Source organism: Quercus lobata, chromosome 4 (genome assembly GCF_001633185.2).
Source record: "Quercus lobata isolate SW786 chromosome 4, ValleyOak3.0 Primary Assembly, whole genome shotgun sequence".
In the NCBI taxonomy this organism is placed as follows: domain Eukaryota; kingdom Viridiplantae; phylum Streptophyta; class Magnoliopsida; order Fagales; family Fagaceae; genus Quercus; species Quercus lobata.
The window spans coordinates 10,144,954-10,170,006 of record NC_044907.1 but is presented as its reverse complement, the minus strand read 5'-3'; the positions used below and the strand labels follow the sequence as shown (position 1 = coordinate 10,170,006).

At 36.2% G+C, this 25,053-nt stretch overlaps 1 protein-coding gene and 1 pseudogene across 1 annotated transcript; both read left to right on the top strand.

Moving 5' to 3' along the window:
- Positions 1-416: 416 nt before the first annotated feature.
- Positions 417-1,556, top strand: LOC115984564 (putative F-box protein At5g55150). Its single transcript, XM_031107592.1, has one exon. It carries the CDS (start codon positions 417-419, stop codon positions 1,554-1,556), a length of 1,140 nt encoding a protein of 379 aa, XP_030963452.1.
- A 14,785-nt stretch (positions 1,557-16,341) lies between these two features.
- LOC115984563 overlaps positions 16,342-25,053 on the top strand; it is an 18,071-nt pseudogene continuing 9,359 nt past the window's right edge.

Here is a 25,053-nt window from a genome sequence, read left to right as displayed (position 1 = left end):
CTCTCTCTCTCTCTCTCTCTGTCGCTCGCTTTCGTCAACCACCCAAGCTCTGCCTCTAAACCCAACAAAGTTCTGTGAGTTCTGTTTCTTCCATCACCAATTTGCTTTTCCTTTTGTGTTTTTGTTGATTTTGGTTAGTAGGTACTTTACAATATTCTTTCAATTTTTTTTTTTTTTTTCTCTTTGCAACATATCAATGTTTATATGTTTAATCCAAAAAACACGCAAAAAAATAATAATATTCAAAAAAAAATTATGATTTACTATTTAGTGTATTACATGTTGTCACTAATAACAATATTCTTCGTAATCAATTTTTCAATGTGTAATTTTAAATTGAAAAATTCTAAAATTTTCTTTGTTCACTACTGTTTTTCAATGTTTTAACAGCAAAAACACCATATCCATACATTAAGATGTCTGAGTGGGCTGATCTTCCACATGATATCCTCATTGAAATAATGCGCAGACTATCTTTCTATGATGATTTTGTCATGTTTGGTGCCACTTGCAAGTCATGGCAAAGTGTTTGTTCATTGGAAAACCTTCCATTATCTCCTAGGTGCCCTTGGCTTATGCTTGCTGAAGATAATGAACAAAGAAACCCTACACGTGTCTTTGTCAACTTATTTGATAATAAAGTCTACAACTTCAGATTGCCTGAGCTTGTTCGAAAAAAATGTTTTGGAACATCTTTTGGATGGTTGCTCAGTGTAGGCACCGATTTTCAGATGAATCTCTTCCATTCATTGTCTAAACACCTATTAAGTCTTCCGCCCCAACCAAATTTTGAGGATCTAGATCATCATGATGATGATTTCAGGATAATCTTTGTTGACAAGTGTGTTTTGTCAAGGAATCCGTGGAACTTAGTAACTCATGAATATGAGGGTGATTGCATAATCATGGTTATTTATTGTAATATTAAGACACTGGCCTTCACTAGACCGGGATATAAAGTTTGGATTGACATAAAAAGTCATTCTCGATGTTTTGATGACATTGCATTCTACAAGGGAAACTTTTACGCCGTAGACTGTCATGGTGAAGTTTTTATTTGTCACATTGAAGATGATAATGCATTCACTAAATCTGTTACGCCACGTGTATTGGGAACTAGAGATGATATGCAAAAGTATCTTGTTGAATCATTGGGAGAACTTTTGTTGGTTTCACGCAAACTAAAAGGTAATTTATATGCGGAGGATGATATGGATGAAACACCTTATGTGACAACTGGGTTCACAATTCTAAAATTAGAATGTTCTATTGAAGTGAAAGGCAAAAATGAATACAAGTGGGTGAATGTTGACAGCTTGGGTGATCAAGCATTGTTTTTGGGTTGCAATTCATCAGTGTCTTTGTCTGCATCAAGCATCAATGGATGCAAAGCTAATTGTATCTATTTCACGGATGACAATATTGAATTTTATTTAGCGACCTCAAATGGAGGGGGATACGACATGGGTGTATTTAACATGGAAGATCGAACAATTGGACAGCATTACCAAGGCGAATCCCTCTCTTACTATTCTACTCCAACCTGGTACATTTAACTTACATCTGTAGGTTTAAATAATTGAAGCTAGTGAATGTGTGCAAAGACCTACCGTTGTTCTTTGGTCTCTTATTAATCGGTTTATTGAATAATACAGTTTTTGTTATATAAATTAATTGCTATAATTTATAAGTTCTCTTGTTTATTTGTTTTCATAATATGATGCCACACTTATATTTTTCACCAATATGATGAACAACCAAGCATATCAACCTTACTTTTGTTTATTGATGTAGAACGCATTAGTCCTCAATTTTAGTCACTACCTTACTCTAGGACATAGAATGTGCATATTCCGGATGTCAAATACATGGAAAAGGCTTTTGATGCTATTATGAGACCATGGTGATTTAAAAAAAAAAAAAAAAAAATCACTAGGTAATCCAAAGAAACTGACTTTGGTGAAAGGGAGGTCAAGCCTTTAGTATTGCTTACTTTACTAAAAATACAAAACTAAATAGTTGTGACGTAGTAAACAAATGAATAATTTAAAAGTTTTGAATATCTATCTAGTAGTAAAAAAAGTATAAGGGTAAAAGAAAAGAATTGGAGACTTCTAATTCTACCCTAGAGGCTTTCCTTTGTAAAATCGAACAATTCATTGCTTCTAATTTCTAGCATAAGTCTTGTTAACAATATAAAGTGAGAGAGAAAGACTGAATAGTCTGTATATTGATATGTATATATTAATGTACAATAGAGAGCCTTATATAGGCTAGGTATGTGTGCAGTACAAGTAATATGAGTAAACTACAAGTACAGTATACTGGGCTAAACTAATCTAAGCTATACACTAACATCCCTCCTCAAACTCGAGGTGGCAAAGAGGAAGCCAACTGGAGTTTGGATATAAGATCTTGAAGACGACCAGGCGGGTGAGTCTTGGTGAAAATATCAGCAAGCTGGTCAGCAGAGGAGATGGAGAACAACTTAAGATTTCCTTTCTTAAGATGCTGGCGAGTGATGTGGCAATTGATCTCAATGTGCTTGGTGCGTTCATGGAAGACATCATTATAAGCAATGTAGATAGCACTACGATTGTCACAATAAAGAGGAGTGGCAGTGGGCTGTAGAGCATCCATGTCAGCCAAGAGCCAGCGAAGCCAGACAAGCTCGCAAGTGGTGTCGGCAAGGGCACGATACTCAGCCTCAGTACTGGAACGGGAAACCACATCCTACTTCTTGCTACGCCACGAGACAAGAGAAGTACCTAACAAGAAAAAGAAACCTGTGATAGAGCATCGATCAGTTGGATCACCTGTCTAGTCCGCATCTGAATAAGCATGAAGCTCAAGAAAAGATCGAGAGGAGTAATGGAGACCATGATAAAGTGTACCTTTGACATATTGGAGAATCCGAAAAACAGCAGCATAGTGGACAGAACGAGGGGCATCCATGAACTTACTAACCCACGGCATGTGAAATATTCGGATGAGTAACAGTGAGATAGATCAGACTACCAACCAAGGGAGTGGAAATAATCTTGTTGTCGGTGATACCGGCTTTGGAGAGAAGATCAGAAGCATATTTAGCCTGGGAAAAATAGTATCCATCAAAGGATAAGGTAACCTCAAGCCCAAGAAAATAGCTGAGAATGCCCAGATCTTTCATCTCAAAATGCTGACTAAGGAAGTGCTGAAGAGAGCAGATACCTACAAAATCATCTCTTGTAATAATCATATCATCAACATAAAGAAGAATAAGAGTGATACTAGCAGAGGATCTTCGGACAAAGAGAGCAGTGTCATAAGGACTCGAAGTGAAACCCTACTAAGCAACAACTGAGCTAAACTTTTCAAACCAAGCTTGAGGAGCCTGCTTGAGGCCATAAAGAGCACGGCAAAGGCAGCAAACTTGACTGCCTAAGTGTGGATAGCCAGGGGGTGGTTGCATGGACACTTCTTCGTGGAGGTCTCCATTAAGGAAAGCATTCTTCACATCCATTTGATAAAGAGGCCAACGGCGAACAGCAGCCACAACAATGAGACATCTGACAGATGTAAGGTGAGCAACATGAGCAAATGTTTCCACACAGTCAATGCCAAACTCCTGAGTAAAGCCCTTGGCAACTAGGCAAGCCTTATATCGTTCAACAGATCCATCAGCCTTGATCTTGATCTTGTAAACCCACCTACAACCTACTACAAACTGACCAGGAGGCAAATCAACCGTATCCCAAGTGTGATTCTTATGAAGGGCATCTAGTTCTTCGTTCATAGCTTGCTGCTAAGGAGGGTCAGTATGGGCCTCATGATAGGTGTGAGGTTCATAGAAAGTGGCAAGAGCAAAAGAGCAGTGATAATCAATGAGATAAGGGGGAGGAATGCTTACCCGAGTGGAACGACGAAATTCAGGACCAACAGGAGACTCAGGAGAGGGTGGTGCCACATGATCCAAGACAGGCGGGTCATATGCAGGGGACAGAACCAGAGATGAGTCGTCTAGAGAGACAGTCGATGTTGAAGAATCCTCCATAAGTTCAGGATAGAGAGGAAGGAAAAGATCAGTAAAAATGGGAGACTCTAAGGAAGAGAATGCAGGAAACTGTTGAAGACTCGTGAAAGGATGATGTTCCCAAAACTCAACATGACGGGAGACACGAAGGCGATGAGAAATGGGATCATTGCAGCGAAACCCCTTTTGAGATACACCATAACCAAGGAAACAACAGAGACGAGTACGAGGCTGGAGCTTTGTTCGTTCATGAAGAGGAAGAGAGACAAAGTAAGCACAACCAAAAACCTGAAGAGAGGAGTAGTCAAGGGTTTGACCATAGAGAAGCTCAAATGGTGATTTGTTGTGTGTAGTTGGTGAAGGAATACGATTAATGGTGTACACAGCAGTGAGTGCAGCCTCACCCTAAAAGCGCTCAGGAAGAGAGGTAGAAATAAGAAGGGTGCGGACAACATCAAGAATGTGACGATGTTTTCATTCTGCACGACCATTTTGTTGAGAGGTGTAAGAACAAGACCGTTGAGGAAGGGTACCATGACTGTCTAAAAAGGATAGAAAAGATTTATCATTATATTCTTGAGCATTATCTAATCGAAAGACTTTGACGGTGCGATTGAACTGTGTTTCAATCATTTTATGAAATGTTTGGTAAATAGACACAAGTTCAGACCTATGGTGAAGCAAATAAATCCAAGTATATCGAGAAAAATCATCCACAAATATGACAAAATATTTAGATCCTCCCTCAGTGGGAACAGGTGCAGGACCCCAAATATCAGAATGTATAAGATTAAAAGGGGCAGAAGAAAAGGAGTCACTTTTATTAAAGGACAATTTTGTTTGTTTGCCAAAATGACTGGAAGCACAATCAAATTTTTGAAGCTGAACTGAACCTAAATGACCTTGAGAAGCTAACAACTGAAGACGAGATAAGGATGGATGACCAAGACGAGCATGCCATAAATCAGGTGAGGAGGTGGCAGTGGTAGCAGCTGTAGAAACAACTTGTGAAGGAATCTTCAAGTCTTGAACCTCAAACATGCGACTAACCTTACGGCCTGTCCCAAGCACTTGACCCGTCCGGGGATCCTGCACATCCACACCATGATTAGTAAATAGAAGATCTACGCCTAATTCACAAAGTTGACCAACAGAAAGCAAATTAAGGGATAACTTTGGAATATGAAAAGTGTCACTAAGGGATAAACAAGGATAAGAGATTATTCCTTTATGACTAACAGGCATAGGAGTTCCATCAGCAGTGTAAATGGTGATTGGATGTTCTAAAGGTGCCTTATCAGAAAATTGGGATTCATTAGGAGTCATATGGTTACAACATGCAGTATCAAAAAACCAAGGTTATTTACCTGAGGTGACAAAAAGGGCAGTGGAAGTGCGGGATAAAACCTGTTGAACAACTGCCTCAATATCAGTTGTAGTAAGTGAGGAAGCGAAAGATGGACCTGTAGGAACCGATGGATCGAGCTGCCCAAGGAAGAGAAGTTTTATTCTGCTCTTGCACAAATTTCTGCAGTTTGTGACAAACAGAGATGTCATGGCCTTTGGCACGGCAAAACTCGCAGCGAGTACCTTTGGAAGACTGAGAGGTGGGACGCCCAGAGTTTATTCATGGAGGAGCAGTGAATGCAGCAATGGGAGGCCGTTGAGAGGGTGTAGCCAATACATGATCAGATGATGACATGTGATGAGTAGGCCAACGGTTCTTCTTAGAATGAGCTCCTTGACTGCAGCATCAAGAGAAGGAGTAGGAAACCGGCTAAGCAGAGAATCCCTAGTAGGCTCAAAATCCTCACGTAAACCCATCATGAAATGCATAAATTTACGGCGATCCCGATATTTGACAAAAAGCTCAATGTCCTTAGAACATACTAGTGAAGGATCTGCAGCAGAGAGTTGTTCCCACATAGTAGAAGTCTGAGAATAAAAATTAGAAATAGACTGACCTGTCTCTTGGCGCATTTGATAAAGCTTTAATTCAATGTGGAACTCCAAGCTTGAATCATTAGTACAATGATAGCGATCGGCCAAAAATTTCCAAGCAGCCTCAGTAGTCTCAAGACAAGGAAGAAGATTATGAATGGAGGGAATAGAGGTATTGATAAACTAAGACAAGATCTTACTCTGAATACTCTCCCATTCCTCTAAGCTTTCTTCATAATCATATGTTGTAACAGCAGTCTTGGAAGACTCTTCAGCAACTATGGCTTTGGACTTAGGGTTTGGTACTGGCTTAGGAATTGAACTAGTCACATATCTCCACAGTTTACGACCCTTGAGAAAGACAGTCATATTTTGAGACCATGCATGATAGCTAGTAGGACCATCCAACATAATGGTGATAGGACGTATGATATCTTATTCATTTTGTTGAGCCATAATGAAGAAAATGACCAAAAAATGAGTAGAGACCTCAAATACGGAGCCCAAAATCGGAATCTACGCGAAAAACTGAGCAAGACAGGTCCTGTTGAAAAATTTTGACTTTGGTCAAAGTCAATCAAAGTCAACGGCTTAGGATGCTGACGTGGCTGTGTGACGTCACCCTATGACGTGGCATGAAATGGAGCAAAAGCATGACCAAAAAATGAGATGCTTAGAGACCTCAAATGCAAAAACGGAGCCCAAAATCGGAATCTACGCGAAAAACTGAGCAAGACAGGTCCTGTTGAAAAATTTTGACTTTGGAAAGTCAACGGTCTGGTCAAAGTCAACGGCTTAGGATGCTGACGTGGCTGTGTGACGTCACCCTAGGGCTGACGTGGCAGTGCGTGAAATGGAGCAAGCGCGTGGGAAGCACGTGAAGGCCCTGTTCCTGGCGCGTGAGGCGCATGTGGGAGACGGACGACGCTTGGTGGTGCGTGGTTGCACATGGAGCGCGTGCTCGTGAGGCAGAAACTTCAACCAGCGCATGGGGGCGCGTGTGAGGTGGTTTATGGTAGCTCTTTGTTGGGTTTTGCTTGGGATCGGAAGATCTGTCAATATGTGCTTTGACTTTGGCAATTTAATCAACAAAACTGATGAAATCCGAGTGTTTTAAGGGCTATGGGCATGACGGTGGTGACTTGCTTCTGACAGTGACTACTGGATGAAGGCGAGGGCAGCGGAAGAACGCCGAAGATATCCACAAGAACCAGGAAGTCAGAGGAATGGCTCTGATACCATGTTAACAATATAAAGTGAGAGAGAAAGACTGAATAGTCTGTATATTGATATGTATATAATAATGTACAATAGAGAGCCTTATATAGGCTAGGTATGTGTGCAATACAAGTAATAGGAGTAAACTACAAGTAAAGTATACTAGGCTAAGTCCAATGGGCTGAACTAGTCTAAGCTATACACTAACAAGTCTCTCAAAAAAATCAGGTAATCCAAGCAGTGAGGGAGGCAACCCCTAGAGTGAGTTTCTGAATGCCAATGGGAATTGGCATTTAGGAATATATTTAGTAGATAGGCTAGATAGAAAGAAGCAACCAGCAACATTATTATACATCCAATTTGAGGTTCTCTATGTTATTATTATATTTGTAAATACAACCCTTAAGTCTTAAGCACTTACATAGGTGATGAAGACTTTTTTTCTCAAGAAAAAAAAAAAAGGTCACGGATGCTTTGAAATTAGAAATTCTCTTTACTGCCTGGATTCTTGTATGATTTATTATTAAGTATATTACATGAAAAAAAAAATTCAAGCCTTATTTACTATTTAAATAATAAATAAAATCTTATATTACGTACATTTATAAGATTTTTACTGCTGTTAACAAGTCTAATTCTAAAATCACAGCCAATTCATAATTTCAAGTGTCTTGTAGTGAAAAAATATTGTCATTTTTTATATGATCGTGTATTGCCTCCAATCTTGGTATATGTCTTGTAGCAAAAATTTTGTGCTTCTTAAAATTGGTCATAAAGGATAAATATGATAGTAGGCAGGTTGAATTCAATTGGTTAAGGGAACATTTTTCAACCAAGTGTGCGTTTGGGAAGCACGTTTTGCGCTTCCCACGCCCATGCCCACACCCACGTTTTGTATTTTCTTCTTTTTCTTCTTTTTTTTTTTTTTTCAAGCAGTGATTGTTGACTTTGGGGTGTGAACAGTGCACACCAGTAACTTTTCAGTCACAGGACTCACAAACTTCACTTTTCAGCAACTTTTTTATTAAAAATGGGTCTCACGGTACTATTCACACATTTAAAAATTATTTTGCTACAGTATTTTTCAGTTTTCAGTTTTCAACTTTCAGCTGTATCCAAACGGACCCTAAATCGCCACCGACACACTAAAATCCACAACCAGCAGATTGGTTGAAAGTTTGGACGGTTTTAACTTAATACTAATGGATTAAGCAGGTTAGCTTTAGCCATGTGTTATATACTAAAATTCAGATAATTTTTCTACCATTTTTGTATAAATTTAGGATTTGTACTTCCATTATTAAATCATTTGAACTATATACACGTCATTATGTATGTTTACATACACATTGAAAAAGTATGATTCATTTTTTATTTTAGATATGTTACTAATGAGAGAGAGAGAGAGAGAGAGAGAGAGAGAGAGAGAGTAAATTAATTAGAAGATAAAAAAAGAGACCCAGATTTCATTTTACAATGAGACTAAAGGGAAATTAAATCTAACAGTCTGTTTGAATTGAGGGGGAGAGAGAGGGAGTAGAGTAAAATTAGCATTTTCGGCCAACTCTACTCCACTCTCCCTCCTTCCCCCCTCAATTCAAACAGGCTATAAATCTCAATCCAACCATTGGGTTTTAGATGTTTTAAAAAAAATTCACCCGCCATCTAACTTGATTCTCCATTGCATTTGCGGGTGTGGAGATTGGCACATGACATCCCTCTAGAAGGGTTTTATTTTTTATAGAAAAAATGTTGTGTTTGAGAGTATTTTATTGGAAAATCATGGATTTTGAAAGTGAAAGGGTTGCCACTTATTTTTTATTTTTTTAAAGGGAAAATTAAATAGGAAATAGAAATAATTTTTATTTGATTGACTCAATGGATAAGAAAAATAGTCTACGTTCCACCAAGAATGAGTTTAAGGGTAAAATTACGTCGTGGGAAGGTGTGAGGCGCCCACACGTGCTCAGTATGTCTACCGGTCTCTACTAAGTAACTAAGGGCTATTGGGTGTTCAATTAATTATTCGATGGAAATAATATTATTAACTGAATTTATTACATCAAATCAAGCAAGTTGTTAATTTTACTCATATATCTTTTTAAATACATAAGATTCTAGTAGTTAGGGGTGTTCATTGTGCAGTTTTGATCCATTTTATTCACTACACTACATAGTGCAATTTAGCCAAAACTTTCACCACATCCCTCAATATTTCAGTCACATGTGGTGTATCACAGTATGGTTTGATCGGTTTTAGTTTAATTGGGATATTTTTCAAAGTTTTGGGTTGGATTGACCTTGCCAAAGCTAATTTTTCCTTTTATTTTGGACCAATTTTAAAAATTTTACTCTGATTTTTCTTTACTTTGGGTTAATTAAGAGCACCCCCAAAAAAATTTTAGATATGAAAGCACTATCGCTCTATTTGTTTTGACAAAAATGTTTTCTAGAAAATGAATCATTTAAAAAAAATATTTTCTATAAAACTATCTCATTTTCCTATGTTTGGTAGCAACCTTAAATGAGTCAAAAAACAATCTTCTAACTTCCCTTATTTTGCTAGCTATGTGATAGAATTGTTTTAAAAAAAAAAAAAAATAGTGAAGAACAATCTCTAAAAATAATTCATTGTTTTTTTTATTGACTAAAGATAGTTTTCCTTCGACCAATTTTTTTTTATGCTTAAAACACGAAAAACTATCTTTACACAAGGTTTTCTATCAAAACAAACAAAACGTATATTCATATAATATTAATATAAATAGTATATTTATACATGGGTGCAATGCGGTTTTGTAACATTTCCATAAAAATATGCGGTTTTGTAACACAAAATTGCACAACCAAAACCAAATCCCAATGTTTAGAATCCAATGACCTCTTTTACATTTCAATCTCACTCTCATTCTCCTTCCTTCTCTCTCCACAATAATCCCCTAATCAAAAACTCCAACCACACAAAAAAAAAAAAAACCCAAACACTAAACCCCCAATTCAAATCCCCATAAAATTAACCAAATCAAAAACCAACCCAACAATGGTGTGCATACGCAAAGTCACAATCGATGAACTCTTAGCCATGCAGACCTACAAACTCTTTTGTCTCCAAGAGAATTACCAGATGAAGTACTATGCGAATGGTGAGGATGCTTATGATATGAGGAAGAAATTGAAGGGGAAGCAGTTTCCTAGGCATGGACATGGGCATCATCATCATGAGCATGGAGGCGGGTGTTGTTCAGGGGAGAAGGTGGAAGCAAAAAGGACTGGGAAGAAGGAGGCCAAGGTGAACTGAGGTGAATTTATAAAAGTATAAATTCATATTTTATATATATATATATATATATATATATAGACACGCACACATGGGTGTAATGCAGTGCTGTTTTGTAACATAAAATATTGCACACCGCACCACACTGCGCGATGTGTAGCGGTTTTTCCACCGCCACATGCTATATGGTAAGATAACTCCATTTTGCGGACAATTTTGGTTGATTTGGGTGCGATTGTGCAACTTGAGTGGTTTCAAAACTCTCACTTCTATTGTTATAAATGTCTATTTAAAAAGTAATAATAGAAAAATATGTAGAAAGAAAAAACAAATGCACCCATCTCAGTAAAAAAAAAAAACACGCGCACAACAACAACAAAGCAAAGTTATAAAATGAGCTTTGATTGGCCCAAACCACAAGTCCACAACCCATCGACTGAACATGAAAGTCCAAAACCAAATCCCAATATTTAGAATCCAATTATTTCTTTTAAGCATTCACATCAAATGAGCTAAAAATTTTAGTTTTTAACAACTCAAAAACCTACTTTATCTATTTTAACACCTTACTTTACAACACACCCTACATAAAAAGTTCTATTTTTTTTTTGTCACTTTATTAAAAATAATATAAACAACTCATTAAAATAAAAATTAAAAACAACCTCCAAAAAAACCAAAAGCAATGCCACTTCATCTAAGGAATATAATAATATTTCTTGTTATATGTTTTGAGCTACAGTAGATGCCATCAATGGCAGTCTACTGTAGCTCATTTGCCAAAATCTATAAAAATAGCAACATTATTGTAGAGTGTTTTTTGTAGAATGAGTTGCTAAATTTTGAGTTTTTAGAATATCTATATTCTATTTATAATTTCCTTCAATTAACAAACAAATCGTGAAATTGATGACCCAAATTGAACATTTGAATCACTAATTACATATTTGAGTTAGGCTTTATGCCTTAATAGAGGATTTTGTAATTTGGATATTATTTTTTTTTTTGAGAAATATTAATTTATTAAATTGATTGCTCACAAGTGTAATTAAGGGTAACACCTAAAGATTTAAATTCCAGATTTGGTTAGAATTTGACTAGTGAGGTGATTCAACAAAAGAAATTTTTTTTTTTTTTTTTTGGGTAATTTGGAGGACATTTGTTGATTGGTTTTGAAGACAAACATATTAAACACGGTTCAGTATATTAAAATACCAGAAATCTTTCCTCTTCTACTCTTTAATGGAGAATACGATCAGGTGTTATAACACTATTCTACTTAGCAGTGGATAACATAGCTAAGAGGAACAAGTTATGGCAATAGCAACTGAAAATGAAAGAAGTTGAAATCTTGGGATTTTGGTCACAAGAAGACTTATACTTGCATGCAAGTGGAGATTGAATCCACTCATATATTATATAATCTCTACTTCAACCACCTCCCCACCACCAAACAAATCCAAAACACCAAACTCCCTTTAAACTCTCTCTCTCTCTCTCTCTCTCTCTCCCACGTTAAGGGATAGTAATATATATATATATATATATATATGCTCGCCAAAAATGAGGCTACTAGGCTAGACCTCACTTGGGCTCACAACTTACTTGTAAAGTGGGCTTAGGATTTCCTACTTTAGGTCGTTCTCAGCACAGAGACCCAACGAAGTTGACTCTCCCTCTAAACTATTTTACTCCCTTTCTACTACTACTACACTAACCTGATACTCTCACACTCCCTTTACTCCTAGTTTCCTTGTGAACCTTTCAACAACCCTCTCTTTCTTTACCTTCTCATATTTATAGCCCAAAATTAGTAGGGAGTTATGATTATTCTTGTGGTTAATGGAAAGGAGGTCCAATGTCGTTAACTCAAAGTGGGTGTTTAGTTGGGAGCGGGGTGTGGTAGGAGTGACATTGGAACTGGTTCCCACTTCAGTAGAGCTGCTCGGCAGCAATATTCCCCAAGGCATTATCGAGCAGCCAAGAGACAACACCCCCCGAGCAATTGTCTTCTTGCCTGGGAAGTGGTTCACTAAGTGAGGCCCAGGTGGCGATGCTAGGTGTGTGCTAATTAAGATTATTTACTCATTGGGCTTTAAGGCAGCGTGAGGCCTGGGCCTGTAGCTCTTTTGGGCCCAAGCTTGGGCCTTAGGTAGAAAGAGGTTGGTGTCATGGGCCACACTGTTGAGTCAAAATCTAAGGCCTAAATCGGTCTGGGTATCACAGTGCCATACAATATTATATATATAAAAACTGAAGCATAGCATTTATTATTGTTACGCTCCTGTTGAGCCGCACTAGTGGCCACATCATCCTCCCACTTCCAACATTTTCTCTCTTCTTCTTTTTTCAAACTCTTTTTTTTTTTCTCTCTTATTAATTTCCCAACTTAATGTTATACTTTCACCAAATTTTCCTCTCCCTTTTATCTTTTCATCTCCCCACTACTATCTATCTTAATATCACTTTTCCTCAATCCCATTATCTTCCTTTATTTTCCTTTATTTTTGGCTTTTCTTATCCCCCCTTACTTTTACAATTCTCAATTTCTTTCTATACATAGTTTTCACACACACACACACACACAAGGTTATTTCTCTCTCTCTCTCTTAATTTTTTTTTTTTCATTTTTTGGTGGATTTTTTAATATTATTATTTCATGCATAAACTGAACCAACAATTAGGATAAGCACGAAAATGAAAGCTTTTCTTGCATCTCTACTTTAAGTTGATAAGTTTTTGTGTTATTTTAAACTCTACTTTGGGTTGATGTGATTAAGTTATGTTTTTAAGTAGTTATCTTTCTTCTTCTCTTTGATTTCATAGATGTTATCCTATTGCATTATATATAACGATAGTATGTAAGAATATAATGTTATTTGATTACATAACATAACATGACTTTGATAATTTGGTGTTTATTACAATTTTTTTTTCTTTTTTTCTTCTCATATTATTTTCTATAAATTTCTTATTATTCTCTCACATTCTCTCTTGAAATGTGGTTATTCTCTCTCTCTCTTCATTTTTTTTTTTTAATCTTTCTTGCACATCTTCTTTATATTGATGAATCATTGTGATTTTTAAAATTTTATTTTGGGTTCATACATGTTGGTGTTGTATTTTTTAGTTTCTCATTACAAGTAGCATATTTTTCTCTTTTATAGTTTTGGTTTGATTTTTGTTTGAGTTAATACTTGATTATTTTTTAAGTAAGAATTTGAATTTATACCAAAACACAATCTTGGCTATGCTAATAACAGATCGGGATTCGGTCCACTTCATCAATTCAATTCGATTCGGTCTACTTCAGTCTGATTCGGTCTACTTCAGTCTACTTCAATCCACTTCAATTCAACTAGGTCCATTCGGTTTACTTCAGTTAATTTAGTCCAATTCGGTTCATTTCTGTCCATTCAATCCAATTCAATCCATTAGGTCTACTTTGGTCAATTCGGTCATATTCAATCCATTCAGTCCACTTCGATCTATTTGGTCCAATTTAGTCCATACGGTATACCTTGGTCTATTTGGTCCAATTTGGGGAATTCAGTCTAGTTAAGTTTATTCGGTCCAGCCTAACTAGGTCTATTCGGCAAATTTGTTCCATTTGGTTCATTTAAAATGCGAAAAACTATCTTTATACAAGGTTTTTTATCCAAACAAACAAAACAAAACGAATATTCATATAATATTAATATAAATAATATATTTATACATGGGAGCAATGCAGTTTTGTTAACATTTCCATAAAAAAAAATGCGGTTTTGTAACACAAAATTGCACAACCAAAACCAAATCCCAAATATTTAAGGCTCGTTTGGTATTTGTGTTTAAACACATGTTTTCAGTTTTTAAATAACATTACACGTATTTATACACACTTTTTCACCTACACATAAGTTACCAAACAACGGATTTTTTTAAAAAATAACTAAAAAACCCAAACTATATTATTAGTTAAACAACATTTGAAACTAATTTCATTTCTAGCAATTCGAGTCCAGAGGACTCGATTTTGGGCAGCTGAAATGTTCACGTAGGCCTGGAAATCGAGTTCGCTGGACTCGGTTTCTGTACATGGAAATCAAGTCTATTGAACTCGATTTCTGTACATGCAAAACGAGTCTAACGGACTCGATTTTCATCCATGGTGATCGAGCTCAGAGTACTCGGTTCTCTTCGTTCAGCACACAGACAATCACCAAGGAAGAGAACGAGACATGCTCTGTTTTACTCTCCACAAAACAGAGCATGTGAGGTTGTTAAGTCATCTTTGCTCAAAAGACTTCACCCGGTGTATTACTCCTTTGATGACATCGTCTGACTTGCTAATATAACCACAAAACAGAGCACGTACGCTTTTTTTTTTTTTTTGCTTTCTTTTTTTGGATTTGGTTTTTTTATGTTGTTGCAAGTTCTGTGTTTTTTGTTTGTTAAGAAAATGAAGTTGTTTTTGTTAATGGGTGTACGATGTAATAGTTGTAGGAAGGTTGTGTAAGGTAGATTTAGAGACAAAGTCTGGTCTAATGTTTTATTTAGGATTGTGCTCTTGGGGAATTGCAAGGTCTTCCTCTACTCACATGCTCTGTTTTGTGGAGAGTAAAACAGAGCATGTGTGTTCTCTTCCTTGATGAGTTTATGGCCGGCTGAAGGAAGATTTCCATGAACGAAAATCGAGTCCATTAGACTCGTTTTCTATGTACAGAAACCGAATCCATTAGACTCGATTTCCATGTACAGAAACCGAGTCCAATGAAGTTGATTTCCATGTACAGAAACCGAGTCCAGCGAACTCGATTTCCAGGCCTACGTGGACATTTCAGCTGCCCAAAATCGAGTCCTCTGGACTCGAATTGCTAGAAATGAAATTAGTTTCAAATGTTGTTTAACTAATAATATAATTTGGGTTTTTTAGTTATTTTTTAAAAAAATCCCCAAACAGCCCCTTAGAATCCAATTACCACTTTTACATTTCAGTCTCATTCATTCTCGTTCTCCTTCCTTCTCTCTCCACAAAAATCCCCAAATCAAAAACTCCCACCACACAAAAAAAAAAACCTAACCCTAAACCCCCAATTTAAAATCCCCACAAAATTAACCAAATCAAAAACCAACCCAACAATGGTGTGCATACGCAAAGCCACAATCGACGATCTCTTAGCCATGCAGACCTGCAATCTCTTCTGTCTCCCAGAGAATTACCAGATGAAGTACTATGCGGATGGTGAGGATGCTTATGATATGAGGAAGCAATTGAAGGGGAAGCAGTTTCATGGACATGGACATGGGCATCATAATCGTCAGCATGGAGGTGGGTGTTGTTCAGTGGAGAAAGTGGAAGCAAAAGGGACTGGGAAGAAAGTGGCCAAGGTGAACTGAGGTGAAAGGTATTGAACTTTTGGGGAATTTGGGAAGTTGGTACTACTAGACATTGAACTTAATTCACAATGATCTATACTACTAGACATTGAGTATATTTTTGTTGTGAATTGATGTGGACTTGCCGACCGGTTATGCATGGCATCATAATTCAGCTTCCAAATCGGTTTGTAACAAAATTGCAATAGAATTTATAATACCTAGAAAAATTTTCATGTGAATTGGAATTATAACACATTATATGAGTTTGTAATGATACTATTAATACTGAATAGAGATGAGTCCAAAGGGACTATTCTTTATAAAGGTTGCCTGCTTTTTGTGATAATTAATAACTATGGGAAAATATAGTTAAAAAGCTCAGTTAATAGATGTCTAGTTACCACACACACACACACACACACACACACACAAAAGATGTAGTTATATGTCTGACCAATTTACTTTCTCAATGCCTTTTATGAAGGCTTATATATTAATAAGCCAAATTACTGCAGGAATTCTACACTAGCAGAAGCAGAACTCCACAGATTTTTCCAATAAGTCTACGTGCTCAGAGACATTGTTAAAGACATACTTAGAGGAGCTTGCCATGGAGCACCACAGATTCTCCTTAAAAGAAGGTTTGATTGATATTGATCAATGGAAAGGTCATTCAGTTGGGTAAATCCTCTTCTTCTTGTTTAGTTTTCATTTATACGTAAGTTCTTTGGGAATGATCACTTGTTATATTACGCAAGAACAATCTGAATATAGTTGGAGGTAGATTATGATCATTTGAAAAGTCTGTGAGTACTATGTTGTAGGCATAAGGTACTCAAGAGTCTGTTGTGCTATTAAATTGTTCTCTCTTATAAAACAGTTGTTATGTAGTTGTTTTGAAGCCAATTTAGATCAAATTATGTTAAAATTTCAGAATCATGGAAACTTAAATACCATTAGGTAAGAAACTTCGCTCTACAGTAGCTTTTATCAATTGATTCATAGAGTGAGCTAAAAAATAACGGGCTGTTTAATAATAAATTTTAGCATGCTCATTTGGTAACGCGTAATTAGGTCTTAAATTAAAAGGACTATATAGATACATTTAGTAACAGCATGCTTAATGTTGAAAGTAGACCATGCTCGCTGCTGCAATTATGTGCTCTTACTGAACTGACCCTTTATTCCATTATAATCTAATCCATTAAGCTTTCACCCATCACATAAACAACAATCACGTTGCCAACATCATCACATTGACCTTTACTAAAGTTACACCATCATTGTCACCACAAAAAGGTTAAGGCAATTGAAATACTTATGACATTTAGAGTTTCATCGGCTTGCTTCCTTTTACCGAAGGTTCATCTGAAGATTTCGTACTATCATGTCCTCCGTTACTAATTGTATGAAACAAGGTATGTTTAAGTGGACAAATACTTCTAATATGGAGTTTAAGGAGGTCAAACAAATGACAACCTAGGCACCTATCATGTGCCTTGCTGATTTCAAAAAAAGTCTTTGAAGTAAAATGTGACACATCAAGTATTAGCATAGGTGGATTAAAGAGCGGTATCTAATAGCTTATTGTAGTGGAAAAATGAATAAGGCTAAACAAAGGTATTCAACGTATGAAAAGAAATTTTATGTGATCATCTGAGCCTTATGACATTGGCGCCATTATCTTCTCTCACAAAAATTGGTCATCTATTTTGACCATGAAGCCGTATGCAACCTCAACTCTCATAGGAAGTTAAACTTTAGGCATGGCCATCGGGTTGAGTTCCTACAATGCTACTTATTTGTAGTGAAACATGGGGTAGGAGTTGAGAATAAAGCACCTAATTCTCTTAGTTGAAGAGTATCCTTGCTATCAATCTTGAGCGTCCTTGCTATTAATCATGAGCATTAAGGTTATAGGTTCGAGAGACTTAAGGAGGAGTATGAATTGTGCTCAGACTTTGAGGAGATATATAGTTCCCTATTTAGTGTATCCAACTACAATCTTCAAGATGGGTATTTCTCCAAAGACAATTATGTATCCCATGAACTTCAGTGAGATTTCCTAGCATGGGAAATTATGTAGGTCTTTCAGAACATTTTGGTTTGGGTAAGATAATTGAGAAAGTAAAATGTCAATTAAATTGCCCGGCCTTAAGCGAGACAATGCCAAGAAAATTGGGAAATGTTGAAATGGCAAGTGGAAAAACATCACAAGCAACACCAGTCTTTATATCCCACTACCTTTGCCAGATTTTTCCTTGTCAAGATATGAACATGGACTTTGTGTTAGGATTGCCACATACCTTCAGATGAGCATATTGTTATTGTTTCTACCAAGGATTAAGGAATTCAACACTCTCTAGTTTGTTGGCAAGGATGGCTAGATTATGATCGCACGTGGATTACTTGTTTTGAGAACTACCTTGGGTCACACTCGACCCGTCAAGTTCTTCTGACCTTAAGGGAGCTGGTGCTAACACAAGATATAGGCCTCCCATAACACAGACTTATGGATGTAGACGTGAAAAAAAGATAGCCCAACTAGTGGCTTTTTGGATGGAGCCTACTATTAGTTGGGCCTAAGGCATAATCACTTAATGTCTAGGATTTATTGTATCTATGTAATTGGTTATTTTATTTTCTAACTAGGTTTAGGAATTTAAATGCTTTTCTTACTAGGGTAGTACAATTAGTTTCTTTTTCTACTAGGATAATAAATTTGGAACTCTATTTATGGAACCCAGGGTTCAATATTGTTATGAAGTTTGCTTGATTAATAAAACTCTCTTTTGGAATTTTGCCAATGCTCTGATGCTGACTCTAGCCCATCCTAAGGTGTTGATTCCTATGTTTGTTCTCTCTTGTTTGGTGCTTTATTCAGGCAAGTCTAGGTGCTAATTTCTAGTCTTTTTCTTTAAATCCTAGTCTAGGTGTTGATTCAATTTTGTGATTGCATCTGTTTTGGTTTTTTCTTGTGTCATTTGTGCATGGTTTTTGTCTATTTTATAATCGAAGAAATTTTTTCTAAAAGTATGAGGATCTGCTATTTTTCATTTATAGGGTTGGGTTGATGTTTTGCAGGATATCTCTATTGTTGTGAAAATATGAACTTTATCAAATCTTTAGCAGATCCACAAAGTTTGGTATATCTCTAGAGGCATTCCATGCTTGTTATTCTAATTATGTAAAATTGTACAAGTTACATGTGGATTGTGTGTGTAGGTGTGAATAGGCAAATCTTGGGTGGTGGATATTATTTTTCTAACCTTGCCTTCTATTAGGTTTAATCAGTGCCGAATGAAGACGGGCTTGATTCTTACTGGCAAAGGTGATAAGGTATTGTACCATGTATGCTAAGTTGCTAACTACAATGCCATCCTTAAGGATTGTAATAAATTAATAATTACTAGTCAACTTTTATGTTTCTCCTCTGGTGAGAGTAGATTTTGTTTTATGTTTTGCATCTTAATACTGTTAACTTATTGCATGTGAATGATGCTAGGTAATGTATCTCTGGTCCCTAGAAAGCTACAAATGTGTGGAAGAATATTTTGTTCCAGACATAGTTCCTCTAGTTGACTTTGATTTTGATGAGAGCAAGGTAACATTAATAAATCAATGCTTTGAGTGTCTTTGTGTACGTGAAACTTGACCTGAATGCTACCATACTCCAGCAAATTAGTTTGAGGATTCATGTTGATGTGTTTATCATTTTTTTTTATTACTATGTTAATGTGTTTATCATGAAGTGTGAATTTCAATTTGTCAATGCTTTCTATGGCATTGCATCTTTTAAAAGGAGTGATAAATAAAGAATGCATCTTCATCTAAAGAATTCACAAAATTCGCCTTATGAAGTAGCCTCTAAAGATTCCTCCAACATGCTATTAGAATTTGCAGAACGGTTCTACCTTTCTCGGAGGTTTAAGTAGCAGGCCTGAAGTTCAACATCTTTCTTTTCTGCCTCCTGTATATTTATTTTTATGGGTACAAATTAGTGATAGGCCAATATTATTTGATATTTCATGTTTGGTCTCAGAAGCTAATAAACTTTTTATTGGATTAAATTGTTTTGTTTTATTGAAAGGTTACAGATGGATAATTTTATGGATCTCTCGTTATCTAATTTCAGAATGTATTATTTATCTTTCTAGATTGTTGGTTTGGTTGGTACTCATATATGCATATGGAGGTGAAATGGGAAAAGAAGTATATTTCCGTCTAATGAAGGCACGTTTGTGAAAGGTTTATGCATGCAGTATGCGGAATTTTCTGATTATCTTGATTTATGAATAGCTGTAATTACTACGATGCACACAACCAAGCATCATCATAAGGCAATTTCATATATGATTTCTTTCACCATGCAGTGATGCCTCTCTGAATATGTACTTACGGGCTTCTGCTGAAGACACTCTTGGAGATCCTACCTTAATGGATTATTGCTGTGATGTCTTTTAAGTCTATGAACCTTACCACTGGCAGGATTAAATCCTATACAAGACTGTTGTTTGTTGGATGTTTTCCTAAATTCTGAATCAAGAAAATATAATTGGTACAAGTGCTTTTTGGCATATTTGTTCCCCCACCCCCTTTAAATCGTGTAATTGGCTGGAGAAGTGTGTGGCAATCTTTTAAGTATACAAATTGGTTTTTAATTATGATTTTTAATTTGTAAAATTAATATTATTAACTATACAAAGCATCTTTTATGTGATGCGAAAATTTCTGATCTTGTATTTTTATTTATGTATTTATGCTTGTTAAGTGCTCCTTTAGATAGTGGTACCAATGTCTAAGTCCTTCATCTTGAAAACAAGTTTGTAAGTCACTAAGTGAATTCATCATTTATAAAGATTGATAGTAGAAGTGACCTTTGCTATACACAGTGGTGGGAGAGGTGGCTTTGCAAAATGGAGGTTTAAAAGAGAGAGGGGGGCAATGCTATTGTGCTACTTTGAGGTAAGAATACCCATGAAGATTTAGTTAGAACCAAACCTACCACTTAGCTCATATAAGTGTGATTAAAAAATCTTGAGATAAATGCTTCCCTTCAGCACCTATCAAGAGCTTAAGCTTTAGATATCCTACCTACTTGCTAGAGAATAATTAAAGTTACTTGTCTTTTGAAGACCCGTGTCAAGTTAATGCTATTCATGATTGATTCCAAACTGTAACCTAATTATTTGACTCCTTATATTTTCTCTAACTTATCATTAGGATATTAACATTCAAAGTAAAGTGTTATGTTTGCTTGTTATGTGCAAAAACAATCTGATTCCTTCCCTGCATACAGTTACGATGATCCAGAGGCAGTGGTCGGATGTGAGGATGGCACAGCTCGTTTATTTGACGTTTACAGTAGAAAGTGTTCTCAAATAATCAGGTATGGTGTCAAGAAATTTATAAATTGGAATGTGTGGCTATTTCCTTTTTATGAGAAACAAAAAAATGCGGGTGGGGGGGGGGGGATGAGGGGACAAATGTTAATTAAAAGTATAGTCTACAATATTACTGAGAGATACATTCATAATCTGGGCTTGAAGTTTGGTTATCTATGTTGTATCTACTCACAATTGAGACTCCTTGTAGTTGAAATCAATCCAATATGTGCCCAGTGTGGTACTCAGCTTACACCCACACAATACACACTCAGTCAATGTCTAATCCATTTGGGGCATCAAACTTATGCACTCCCCTCACTTTCCACTCATTGCTAGTAAAAGTCAAAGCCAGGAGCAGGTTACCATTGGATGAATATTTCTAGGTCAATGGATGTAGCAGTATTGCATAGCTGTTTATCCTTCTCTCAGGAGCCAAAATGAACATGCCCAGTACATATTATAGGGGCCTCATGTATGCTTATGAGAAAGAACTCTCATTCTAGTCTATTCCATTTAAGTTAAGAGTATTTCTTTTCAACTAAAGTCCTGAGCATTACAGAAGTATGCATTTCTACATTAATCAGTGATTTGTGGATGTGGGATCATATTGAATTTCTAATTGCAGGATGCGTGCTGGGCCTGTAACATGCTTATGTTTGTGCGATGATCAGTTGATACTTAGTGGTTCCTCTCTTGGGAGCATCACTGTCTCGGGTAGTTTATCTGATCGGCAGTTAGCAACACTAAGATCAAGAATAACAATAGGAGGTATTCTATTCCTGCTGTGTCAGAAATCTTTATTTGGCCATGTCTATATTCTGTTCATCAGCCTTCTGGATCCTTTGGAATTTGCTTATTTACATTGATGTATATGACACTGTTTTTGTTTCCATTCTCATCTTTTATTAGATCGGTTATTTTATTTCTTTTTGTATTGAGATTAAAGCTTGGTTGAGTTGGGTTGGGTTGTGTTGATGTATATACAGATAAACATGATATTATTGAAAGTCTGAAGTGAAGCTGGCTTGTCTGTGGTAATTTGTCCACCTGACATTGCAGTCCTATTTTTGCATTTTGGCTATTTGGGGACCTTGTGTCCTTTTTGAAAATCTACATGTCCAACACCTAAGCCTCATTTAGGCATGGACTATATATGTGCTATGTTACTATATTTTTCATGTGGGTAGAACGTCCTTTTGTATCTTCTCATTTGTCCTTGTTGGATCAACCTTTTTCATTGAAAGTAATACAGTAGACTTCCAGTTCCTGAATAAATTGGATGCTTTTGTGTGACCTGCTGTCACAAAATGCTTATTAGTTTGAAGCATTTATTTTCTTCTTCTCCTGAACTTACCAGGGCAGTGTTCTTCATTTGTAAGTGCATAAACTTTCAACTTCTCCTGACGGGCATAAAGACTTTGTGTTACAATGCTTGTTCACATCCAGTGTTTGCTGGATCAACGTCTGGACATACATCTTGTTGGGACCTTCGGTATGCATATATTAGTTCTAAATACTATTTATGAATTAGACTTCAAGAGAGTTCTATTTCATAGCATGAGCTATTTAATTTTCTGAGGAGAATCTATGTTGTCATTTTCGAATATGCAGCTAGTGATAGATGAATAAACCGGTACTTTATGTGGCCCATAGGCTTTTACCACCACCAGATCATAAAACCCTAGAGGCCAAAACATTCTAATTGTAGAATCTGTATCTCAAGAAAATATCACGACATGATAAGTGTAACCCCCCAAATGAGTGATATTTCAGCTCAAATTGATGAGGATTTAGCTTTACATTTTCGCTTTAAGAAGATAAGAGGACAAGTTAAACAAAATTAATAAAATAGCAAAAGCTGAATATCTATTTCAACCAGCAAAAGCTGTGATGTCTACAAAATCACCTATTGTTATGATCTTAAATTTTTCATCTCTCTTTTTATTTTTTAATGTAAATAGGCAATAAAATGAATACCAGGACAATTTTTGGAATTTTATTATGGATTCTTATTATTGGTCAGTTACCAATTCTGTTAATGTTAATATTCAGGACAATGAGATCTCTATGGGAAACACGTGTGAGTCCGAATGTAGTTTATTCTCTGCAACACCTGCGAAGTGACAAGTCAACTTTAGTTGTTGGTGGAATAGATGGTGTGCTACGCACATTAGATCAAAACACAGGTCAAGTTCTTGCAAGCTGCGTCATGGAAGGTAACGAGTTATCAAGCTCCCAGAACACGTATGGAGCTACTGAAAAAAGGAAAGGAAGAAGGCTTTCAGAGGGTATGCCCATTGACAGCATTCCTAAAAGTGCTCGACCTCCCATCACATGCTTGGCTGTTGGGATGAAGAAGGTTGTCACTGCACATAATGGCAGGCACATCAGACTCTGGAAATTCAATAGCTGACAGGACCTGCTGGTTTTAATGTACCGGTGGTTTAAATGTTCAATTTGAGTAGTCTATAATAAACAAGTTTTCATTTTTTTTTCTATGATATGATTTTTAGAGACATTTCATATCTGCCATTTTGTGAGATTTGATTAGAACTGATGTGAGCTAAAACATGTAGAGAAAAGGGTTTCAAAATTCAATTGTGTGTAGGATGAGCTGTGCCAAATTTGAAGTTCAGAGAGAGAACCCAACTTGGTCAGGCCCAAAGCATACAGCCTATTACTTTAATGCCCCACCTGGTCACAAACCCACGTAACTAGGCTCCGCAATAGAACCATGTGACTCAGGTCTTATGGGAATTGGAATCAGATAAATTGTTTCCGATGTGGGAATCTCACTAGAATGCAATTGCATACAATTTTTGTATGGTGTTAAGAATATTAGCCATTTGGAGACCACCTTTTTACACTGCCAAAAAAGTCTCTAAAAATGGTAAAATACCACACATTCTTAACATGACTCTTACCAAAACGAATAATAATAATAATATTGCGATTCGTTGTTTATGCTCACAAGAAAGACCCTCAAAATAACACACATTTTAACAATGATGTGAGCTAAAACAGGGAAAGTTTTACTTATAGAGTAGGAAAGTAGAGAAAAGGGTTTCAAAATTCAGTCACTATAATATCCGTAGGCACATTATTATCCAACACCTATTATCCAAAAGGGTTTCTAGAAAATGTATGAATATATTGAAGATAACATGAAAAGAAATCACACATAAACTAATAATCAGTGATTACTTCCAAAACCTAATTAAGTGGTTGCAAGCAATCATCTGTTAGTACAAATCTTTGTTCTTAAATCAAGTCATTCATTCTTCAAAGCTTATGATTTCGTCCTAAAACATGTTAAAACAGCTGATCAATTCACAAGATAACAAAAATCCTAATAATTTCCATTTATCACAAAGTAATTAATAATAAAATTAACCTTATGTGCACACGCCTACCACCTCAAAACTCGGTTAATGGTGTCATCCTAGTTCATATTTAGTCCTTAATCCTCCTTTGCAATGGGCTAATCATGTACCAAATCCCAATGTCTAGATTCGAAGGGTTGCAATGTTGTGGTTGATGCAATGGTTGCCTAGTTTGCTAGTCTTTGGAATTTAACTATTGGGGTTCTTGTAGTTGTAGATGAAATAGGGGCCTCTTGAGTGGCTGCAAATCCTATTTATTTAAAATAATTGTTTAATTTTGATAATTAGTACTTGCACAATTATTTTTTGAGATCATTAAATACATGCAAGATTATAATTATCTTCTAATTGGGCCACTGATAATCAAAAATCATATTGAGTTTAATTTCATTTCTTTGTCTCTATAACTAATCAAAATCAATTTTTAATTCCATGCAATCAAGTTCACATTAGAATATATTCTTAACCAAT